At 44.7% G+C, this 10,000-nt stretch overlaps 3 protein-coding genes across 3 annotated transcripts in view; 2 read left to right on the top strand and 1 right to left on the bottom strand.

Annotated features, from left to right (window-relative positions):
* LOC125959918 (uncharacterized) overlaps positions 1-4,349 on the bottom strand; it is a 17,696-nt gene extending 13,347 nt beyond the window's left edge. Inside the window, exons 1-2 of the mRNA XM_049692940.1 lie at positions 4,245-4,349; positions 2,646-2,937 (exon numbers count right to left, since the gene is read on the bottom strand). Of these exons, the coding sequence (XP_049548897.1) occupies positions 2,646-2,826 (181 nt within the window). The 5' untranslated portion in view covers positions 2,827-2,937; positions 4,245-4,349. The remainder of the gene's footprint in view (positions 1-2,645; positions 2,938-4,244) is intronic.
* A 3,288-nt stretch (positions 4,350-7,637) lies between these two features.
* Positions 7,638-8,677, top strand: LOC125959929 (fibrinogen-like protein A). Its single transcript, XM_049692964.1, has one exon. The coding sequence runs from the start codon at positions 7,646-7,648 to the stop codon at positions 8,675-8,677; it is 1,032 nt and encodes a 343-aa protein (XP_049548921.1). The 5' UTR covers positions 7,638-7,645.
* A 581-nt stretch (positions 8,678-9,258) lies between these two features.
* LOC125959916 (CCR4-NOT transcription complex subunit 1) overlaps positions 9,259-10,000 on the top strand; it is a 10,436-nt gene continuing 9,694 nt past the window's right edge. Inside the window, exon 1 of the mRNA XM_049692938.1 lies at positions 9,259-10,000. This exon is cut by the window's right edge and continues 10 nt beyond it. Coding sequence (XP_049548895.1) covers positions 9,909-10,000 — 92 coding nt within the window. The 5' untranslated portion in view covers positions 9,259-9,908.

Genomic DNA, 10,000 nt, shown 5'->3' with positions numbered 1-10,000 from the left:
CCAAGGTTCACACACACAAACACAGACACGGTGCCGTGGTACTGGATGGCGCCGGTCGCAACCGAACATATGTAGCTACATACTGCGGAACAGCAAAGTTCATAATTCAATTTCGCACTGACACACACACACACACACACAGCCGAGTGCCACAGTCTGGCCAACCGGCGAACCGGCGAAGTTGCATAGCAATGCTACACGCACCCTGGAATGTTCCATCATGTCGATAGTGTTCCGTGCGCATCCGTTGAAAGGACCTCACAGCATCCTTGCTCGCATCGAGCGAACCTGTGGGAAAAAGGGGCTTGGGAAGGGAGGGTGCGGCCACTCGACAACGCAGAATGACACTCTGGGGAGCTAGCTCTGCGGCCCGGGGATGCTGCTGAAACCGGCCGGCGAACCAGGAAAGTCCATTCGTCATCCCGGCCCGGACAGCGATGGGTTCAACATTAGAAGGAAGGAGTGGCAGATGCATTTTAACAGTGACATTGTGTCCGCCCACCCCACCCGGCCACCACGCTGCCCCAGGTATTGGCCGCACACCAGCACACACAGACACACACCAGCACACACATAATCCTGTTGCATGAAATTGAAACGAAAACGTTATGAATAGAAATAGGATTTTGAAACATCATTCTGTATTTATGCTCGTCGACCTGGTGCTCGGAGGGGTCGAGTCCATCGCCACCGACCGGGTGCAGTAGCACGAGTATCATGTAAATTCGATGACTTCCGACCCGGCATCATCGCACTATAGCTAGCAAGATCTGTCGGTCATCTCGTCCTCGTCGTCGACGACCTCCGTTTCCGGCGCCATACACGGCGTCGTTGCAAGTGCCGATGCTATCCCGTACAATCGGTGACGATCGGCCAGCAGCTGGTGCCCGTACGGTGGTACGAGCATACGACGAGCAGGTGTGATGCGAACCGTTTTAACGAAAACACCTTCTTTCTTGTACAATCTCCTGGAATCGGATCAAGATTCTCACACCATGGCAGAGAGAGAGAGAGAAAGAGAGAGATTGCGAGGCTGAGCTACATGGCGACGAATAATTTGAACACCAACACCGGCTTTAAGGAGATTTAAATGTTGGCTGAAATGTGGCCAATAACCGGCCAGATGGAAAATCTGTTCCAACACGTTAACTAAAGTTAAGCGCACTGACGAAAAAATGGGTTGGAACAATAGTCCTTCAGCGTATTGCATTTGTAAGGAATGCAGTCAAACAAAGATATGCTCTCGAGCATATGCCGAAGGAGGTATTAACGGATTCTTTTAATTTTAGCGAGGTGTGTGCAAGTTTATTATTAATTTTGCTGCCACACTTTTCATGTCAATATACAAAAAGTTGTGAGAACGCTATGAGCTGCAACAACAGAAATGTCTCAAACAATGCATTGTCTGGAACGCCAGAAATTATGTCGATTCACTTATTGTGCCTTCGTACGGTTATAGAAATAATTACATCGATAGTTTCATTTATTTGCCCGCAAGTGAAGTGTTTAGACATTCAGAAAATTGTCAACTTCGTTCTTGGCAATATTAAGGGGGGGGCTTCGTTATTTTATTTAATTCTTCGCATTTACTTTTTACATTTTTTATGAGTGCTTATCCTTTTAAGAGTGTTGTGTGAAATTTTTGGATCAATCGAAGCCAAACTAACAAAGATATTGATTTTTGAAAATCTGCCTTTCATACAAGGTTCAATGCATCTCGCAACTTTGAATCGCGTTTACCAAAACCTACGTTTTCAAAGTCGGTGCCCATCGTAGCATAAAATCTACTGGACCGATTGATTTGAAATTTTGAACACATAATCTGTACACTATTTGCCAGGTAGCCCCGTCGAGTTTTTGTAAAAATTGTTGATACTTTTTTTTTGATAATTCTTTTAATTATGTAAAGCTCGTTTTTTGAGGCAACATCGAAAAAAGTAACACTTTTTCAACTTCAAAAATCTGCCAAAAATCGAAAAATAGGAAATTTAACAAAAACTCAACGGGGCTACCTGGATAAACTTATAATCTAACAAAAGAATACCCATTTGTATGTTTCAGACGACCCAACACGTAGCTACGATGGGCACCGCAAAAAGTACTTTTTTGCAAACTTGCCTTTCTAGATTGGATGTCATGATCGTAGTTTTGAACAAATCTTCCCCAAAATAGAACCAAATATTCTTGAAAAGTTGTAGTTTAATATGACATTATTTTGAAAAATTAAAGTTGGCTGGTTTCTTCATTAAAAATCGTCAAAAATAAGCCCTTTTTTGACCCCAAAATAACCAAAGCCCCCCCTTAAACGATCATATTATTCGGTACCATTCGACATAGCGGATCAGATCGCTTTAGTAAGTTGCAAAAATATATTGATACCTTTTTATAAAGAACAATTGATGGCTTTACTTGCCACATTTTATCCGGAATATATACAAAAAATAGAAACCGAACAAACTCTTCCCGGTATAATGGCTGCAACAAGGATAGTATGGATTATGTTGACAATACCAGGTATGTTCCATATGTTGTTTGTTGCGTAACATGCATTTGATTTAGTTGAACCTAAAGCTATCCACAACACAACCTTGAAATAAAAGACTCTAAGCATAAAAGACTCTCAAATCAATACCGCACGTACTTACCACCATACATCACGAACAGCGTAATCTTGAGCATGATCAGGTTCGGGTTGATACCGTGGCGCAAGCAGAACTTCTCCCATCGCGTTGGATCGCTCAGCAGCAGGTCGACGGTATTCGATGGATTGGTTCCATTCTCTTCGGCCACCTTCTGCGGTGCCTTCTCACCGTCGGTGGACGCCATTTGCGAACCACCCTCTGTCTTCCAAGTCAACCTGTCTGTTATAACGAACCCCGCAACACCTCACTTTACACACTTGATCACACTGATACCAAGGATGCGTCCGCCTCTTCGCTTTGAAGGACAGAAAAAAAAGAGCAAAAACAATAAGAACCGCAAATGCCACCGAAAGGAAGTTCGTCTTTTAATTCAACCATTCTGTAATGTTTCCTGCTCAGATACCACGGGGGAGGAGACGTTCATTTCTTAGCAGAAGCTAGTCGCGGTTGCGCAAAAAGGAAGATTAGCGGCTTTAATTTGTCACATCCGATCCGGGACCACTCCGGTTCTGGTTCTCTCCCGTGGGCAGCAGTTCTTTCGGTCAATCGAGGGCGACATTTTGAGACGCATATATGCTTATCAGCGGTACACTCAGCCAACGATACACACACGACTTGCGAACGTACGTACACAGCACGGGGACAGGTCTGCGTGTGCATCACGTTCTGGTAATTGAACGCACCGTTAGTAGTATCACTTTACCCCGAGGGCTGCTAACCGCAACAATATCGAGCTCTTTGCCGCTCGGTGCTAGCCGTCGACGTGGTCGTCGTTTGAAATCGACCACGACATCGACGCCCGAGAAACCCGGGACCACAAAATGGTTTAAGGACAGATATAATTAGGCCAGCGGTGGAGCGTTTGCATCGAGATGCTCTTGAATTTGCATCATAATGTGGGAGGGTATAGGTTTGATGGAGGAGATGACAGAGAGAGAGCGAGAGAGAGAGATAGGTAGAGAGAGAAAGAGAGATAGAGTATAAGGTTGTCCGCAGCTGTATTAACCCTCACCGCAATGGCTCAATTCAATTAGCCTTATTTACGGTTAGAGGTCTCTTCTCTCTCTCTCTCTGGAGATGTCACCATCTACTAGGTCAACCTTCAACACGGTCTTGGAGAGATTTGATGGTTGGGTAAGCGTTCTGTCGCAGCAAATGGGTCCAGATACTCGTGTAGTTTCGCAGAAAGTACTAAATCTACACACTAAACTGTATATCCTTTCGCTAGAGAACACAACAATATGAAAATACACGATAAGTTATACACGCAACCAAATCGTAACTCGACGACGCTTAAAAGCCACCTTCACCAGAGTCCAGAGGAAGTCCATGGAGGCAATTTTTCAATCAAATCTGGTACGCCCCAACCACACTCCCACCGAGAGATCCATTTAACCGCAATGGCAGACGGTGGACGGTTTTTGGCATAAGGTCGTGTCGAGAAGGTTAGCCGGAATGTGTGTTCCGCCTCGAGACTGAATGTATAAACCGCAAATCGATATCACTGTTGCCCCACGCTCTAGTTCTAGCACTATATCCTTGAATGTTCGGAATTGTCCTGCACTTCATGCACTGACGGACGCTTCTTGGATAAGCTGCAACCTGTCCAGGGAACCTGCCTGGAAGTTCCGGTCTCGCCTAGAGGCCTCGGTAACGAACTTCTCGCGATCACGACCGTACACGAACTGAGTATCTCGTGATCTTGCTAGGATTATACTTGCTCGACCAAGATCTTCCAGGTAATCTTCCAATCATCTCCACGACTCCACGACACCTACACTGCCGATGCGGCTCATTCATACACACACACACACACACTCGTTGCGGTGATAGCGAGTTACGTCGTACGAAAGCCGTAACGCGCAGCAGCTGATCTTGGAGAAGTGCGCCCGGGGGCCACAGCCTGAACCTGAGGCACAACCGTGGATCGGTTGAGATTGTGGTGGTCGAAAATGGTTAAGAAAAGTGGAATCTTCCAACACGCACCTTCTCTCCTCTTCCCATATCCCCGCTTATCCGTCGGTTTCATTGTGTATCAATGTCAAGCAGCGCTAATCAACGACCCTACTCAGCTCTCTACTGCAATCCAAAGACAGCGCGACAGAGAGGGAGATCTGGAGTAGTGTTTGCCATTTGATCAAACCTTATCTCACCGCCAGAACCGTGTGTCCGTTCTTGGTGTCAAGATGCTACCGTCTCGGAACGGAACGGTCCAGTGAGTTAAGAAGCTGCGTCAACTGTGCAGTACGCGTCCGCTTATCAAGCTCGTCGTTCAACCAGACCGGTCGTTGGCGTTAGTACGCTGTGCCGCACGATCGGGCAAACCACCTGCTGCAGTGTCTCTCACCTGCTATCAACTGCCACGACAGTTAAATTATCATCTAATCCTTCCTGGTCCCGTGTGTACGCGACGCTGTGTTTGATTTGCCATGAAGCAAACCCAGTAAACGGCGTCAGAAAACGCCGTGGCAGGTCTTTCGTTACAAGGTACTGTATTAAAAACGGTGCCAGGCAGCTGCTAACAACTAATCCATGTAGATAGTACAGTATACATGACCCAAAACCAAAGGATAATTAAAAAACGATTCCTTATTTTAGTCTTTCTGCATTTTTTTTTTCATTTCATCACATTGTAACATGCGCGGCTTATTGGCTTTAGAACAAATTTACTCGTTGACGCCAAAATTAGATTTGAACAAATATTAAAAACGCCTTATCTTTTGAAGAGTTGTTTTCGCGTTTCGGCCGGCAGACAATAAACTCATCACCGGTTGACGACCTGTTTTGCTCGCACGTTTCTTGCGCGATTTCAACTCTACCGAATTTCTTAACTCGGTTTGACGGCGATCGCTTGGCTATCCAACACGTGACTTCGTCACGAGTATGTTTGGAGGGCGACACTATACGCAGGCGTAAACCTATGCTTATGTATCGAAGATCATGGAATACGCGGATAACAATCAATTCTATCAGCTTAGTAACTGATTCTATTTTGTATGCTGCAAAATGTTAACAATCTACAATAGCACGTTCAAATCAAAATAATAAAAAAAATACAATTGCAGTCATTCCTGAACGACTAAGTGCGGTTTTCGAAAGGTACAGAATAAAATTGATCCAAAAATGCTGTAATTTATTACGATTTCAGTTGATGATGTGCTTTTTCGTTAGTAATTGCTATTATTCAAACGGCTAACGCATATTTTACTCGTTTACTCATGTACTGTATACTAGTTATAAAAAGGGCATTTCATGCTAAAGCGAAATCTTTTGCTATTTATCAGTTGTTCTGAAATGAACAGCGAACAAGCGAACCCAGGTCCCTGATCATCAGATAAATACATGCAGTTAAGCTCCATGGATATAGTAATAACTTTCAAATAATATACTCATGCTCATCATACAATCGAGATGATACTTATCGATAATCCCGTCCAAGAGACATCGGTTAAGATCGGTGGCCTAGTGATTCAGTCTAAGAGAGCCATAAGGTACCTAGGAGTGATGTTGCACGATAGGCTTACCTTCAGTAAGGCGTGCATCGGAGCAGAGAACTCAGAAGCTGAAAAAGCACAGTTGCCTGGTCCAGATGAAGGCGATGCTCGTTCGCAAACCGTAGTTATTCGAACACCACGTGCAGTTTAGCAGTTCAGCAGTCTCCGGCACACCATGGCAGTTGGTGCCCATACCTGGTCAGCACCTGCGACCTGTGCACGCACCTGCACTGGCTGTGCACGTTGGGGATGATCTGTGTTCATCTGCCATTTGTATCGCTCTCCAAATCCCGCTTCGCACTTCCGCAAAGACAAACATCCCCCATTCGGAGTTACCAAGGCGGTCGGTCCATAGGACAGAAGCAAGGTCCAAGGATATTCGTGGTCCAATCCGGTCCAAGGATATTCCTGGTAATTGAAAAAGCACTCGAACGGGGTGTGACTTTTAGTAATCGGTGCACGATTTACGATCGTTCGCGGGTTATTATGACGGGTTTTTAGAGGTCACAAGCCGCGAGAGCGTCGATTGTTGGCCGAATAGGTCGTGAGCGATTAGAAACAGCTGTGTGGAGGTTGATAAGCCTTCCAGGTTGCTCGGTATCGTCGTCAATTGGTGGAGGTTGCTGATCAATGTTCATACATTCATCCATGCACACGATGTTTGAATCGAAATTTGCGATCTTTTTTCAAAACTATTACCAAATATGATTATTAAACATGCACAAAGCTATGAAACATTCAGATCTCTCTTAAGGAGAACGCACAAATAAACTCCATAACAAAGGTTGGAAAGTGTATTCTTCTTCAATTTGCAGGAAAAATATACAAAATATCAGAACTAACTATTGAAAACGTCTAATTTCAAGTAGATGATCGAGCTTTGCAGGACGACAAACGATCGGGATTTTTAATTCAACTGTTTACTCATATGTTCAATGAGTTTCCGTTGGCTTACTTTGACTATTTATAACCCCAAGGCGGCCTTCAAATCGCCGGCAACGACCACAAGCAACGAACTTGATAAACAAAATTCGTGAAGGCATTTGCAAGATCACCTTATCAAACGAAAGAAGCATTTGGCACGGAGGTTATCATTGCACGCGTTTTGGGCTGGATGAATGAATTGCCATTAGAACCGTTCTCAACTGAATGTTTCATGTGGTTTGCGGTGTCTCTGCACTACAGCACTTTCGCGGTTGACTCCTATGCTCCTATGTCCGCAAGTGTGATTGTCGCTGAAAGCATGTTTGCTCTCGATCGCTCCGTTCCTACGGGAACTCCTATCGCTCCGTTCCTATCTTTCTGTCTGCTGGACAGAGGAAACAGAAACTGAATTCAGTATAAAACATCGCTCGGAACAGTTGCCATTCAGTGAAATCGTTTTTTTGTGCAATGTACGAGCCAAAAATGAAGCTTAGCTTCTATTGGATGGCGGTTTTCACGGTGTTATGTGTAAGTACAAGTGGTCGCGAAGATAAGAACGATGTGAATCATACAACGTATGAGGGCATGGGAGTTGGACTCCAGTTTCTGTTAATGAAGTTCGATACTGTGTCGCGCCAACTTCAAAGAATGGAAGGAAAGCTTCAGAGTGTGGAAGACAACGTGAAAAGTGTGAAAGACAATCTACAGAGAGTGGAAGACCAGATGCAAAATTCGGAAATCAAGATGCTTCAAATTGAGAACAATATCCTGGAACATCGATCCAGACAAGAAAAAAGTGAAAAAGAAATGATCGTCGCGCTGCATACACTGGAAAATCAACTCGCGGTTAATTTAAGTGGGCTTCACGACAACATCCTGGATTATAGATCTAGTCAAGATAAGAACTATAAAGAAATGTTCGCAGTGATTGAGAAAATAGAACATCAAATCGCACTGAATTTGACCGAGGCAACCCAGCAACCTCCGTTTTCCTCGCGCAAAGATATTCCATCGAAAGTGTCTGGAACATATCTGATCCGTGTAAAGAATGATAGTGAACCCTTCAAAGTGTATTGCGAACAGAAAGCTTTCGGTGGTGGATGGATAGTGTTTCAGTACCGTTACGACGGATCACTGGACTTTTACCGAGGCTGGGATGAGTTCCGCGACGGATTTGGTGATTTGAACAAAGAGTTCTGGTTGGGTCTTGAAAAGGTCCACCAGATAACAAGAGACCGGAAGCACGAACTGATTGTTGAATTGCAAGATTTTAGTGGAAATTACAAATACGCGCGGTATGATGCATTCGAAATAGGTAGTGAGAGTGAGCGATACAACCTGAAGGTTCTTGGAAAGTATAATGGAACTGCAGGTGATGCAATGTCATATAGTATGGGTAGGAAGTTCTCAACCAAAGATCGGGATAATGATGCTTGGAACACCATACATTGTGCACAGATCTACGAAGGTGCATGGTGGCACTCTGATTGTACCTTAGCGAATTTGAACGGGCGTTACACCAATGCAATCAATGATAAATCAATGCATTGGTATTATTTCAAAAGCAACTGGCAAGGATTGAAATACTCGCGAGCTATGATCCGTGAGTTGGATTAGAATTTCTAATTGGATCAATAGTGCAGAGTGCAAGGATTGTACTATCAACAATGCTTTGAAACAATATAGAATATAATCGCATATAAAGTCTTTTAATGGAGAAGATATAGACATTTCTTTTTTTTTTCACATAAAATTCATCCGAAAAGAAAATCCAGACGCGAAAAATGGAAAAATGCGAAAAGAACTCAATGTATTCAAACTAAACCTAACCTAACGAATGAAAATGCTCGGAAAATGGAAATATTCTCGATTTGTTGTTTGAGAGAAAACTGATGATCACGCTTTCTTGGGAGAGAAAGCTCCAAATTTTTCGCGAAACGAGTGTCGAACGTCAATTCAAATCGCGCGCTCAAACTTTCGCTTGCATTTTCAATTTCGCTCACACTTTTCGTTTATTTCGAGCAGAATTCGTGCAGAAAACTATGGGTGTGATTTCAACCTCTGCCGATCAAAATCTTTGAGGCACGGTGGGATTACTTCTGGTTTCTAAGACAAATTTCAGGAACTGTGGGTTTTTTACGGTCAAAATTAAAACGCGAAACGTATATCTCACGCACCACATCGCAATCGTTGGCACCCTGTGTTGGCCCCCTTCGTCCGCGGATTTTTCGTTGCTTTTTACTTTCGGATTTTTTTCTCCGGATTCGTGGCTGTTTTCCAAAACAAATCCCGCTCGGTGTGGTGTGATTCGAGGGCGCCAGCTGCACCCACGCCTTGTGAGTCGAACAGGAAAGCCGGAAAGCGGCCGGGACGGCTGCGAAAGTGTGTGGAAAATTGGCTCCCTCGCGAAAATACGTGGACATCTTGTCACCAAAGCAACAACAACAACAGAGCGGAGCAAAAAGTTGCGAAAGCAGGCGGTGACCACCGGATTTGTAGCAGCTTCCAGAACACCAACCAAACGAACCGCAACGAGGTGCCAACGGTGCACGGTAAAACTGTGGTGCTGCTGGCGGAATTTCTCCTTCGACGGCCCGTGCATCGTCCGCGATTCGTAACGTCAACAAATCGGAACCAAAACCCACCACCATATTTGGCACGATAGCTGACCCTGAACCGACAGAACCTTTCCGAGCAAGCTGTAAATCCTGCACACGCTCAGCAAAGCGCTGTAAGGTGGACGAAACCGATCACCGGAGGAAGATCCAGAACCCGTTTTACGCCGCACATCTTCCGGAGGGCTTCAACCACGGGGTTGAACGCGCTCGAAATCGATTTGGATGGAAGTATGAACCAAGAGCCTTTCACATACGCCTTATCGCAGATCAGTCACTTTGTGTCGACCGTGAACAAGAAGAACCTTGCGGCCACAAGTCGTCA

Source organism: Anopheles darlingi, chromosome 2 (assembly GCF_943734745.1).
Source record: "Anopheles darlingi chromosome 2, idAnoDarlMG_H_01, whole genome shotgun sequence".
Lineage (NCBI taxonomy): Eukaryota > Metazoa > Arthropoda > Insecta > Diptera > Culicidae > Anopheles > Anopheles darlingi.
Note: the sequence above shows the minus strand (reverse complement) of the source record. Positions and strands in the feature narration are given on the sequence as shown.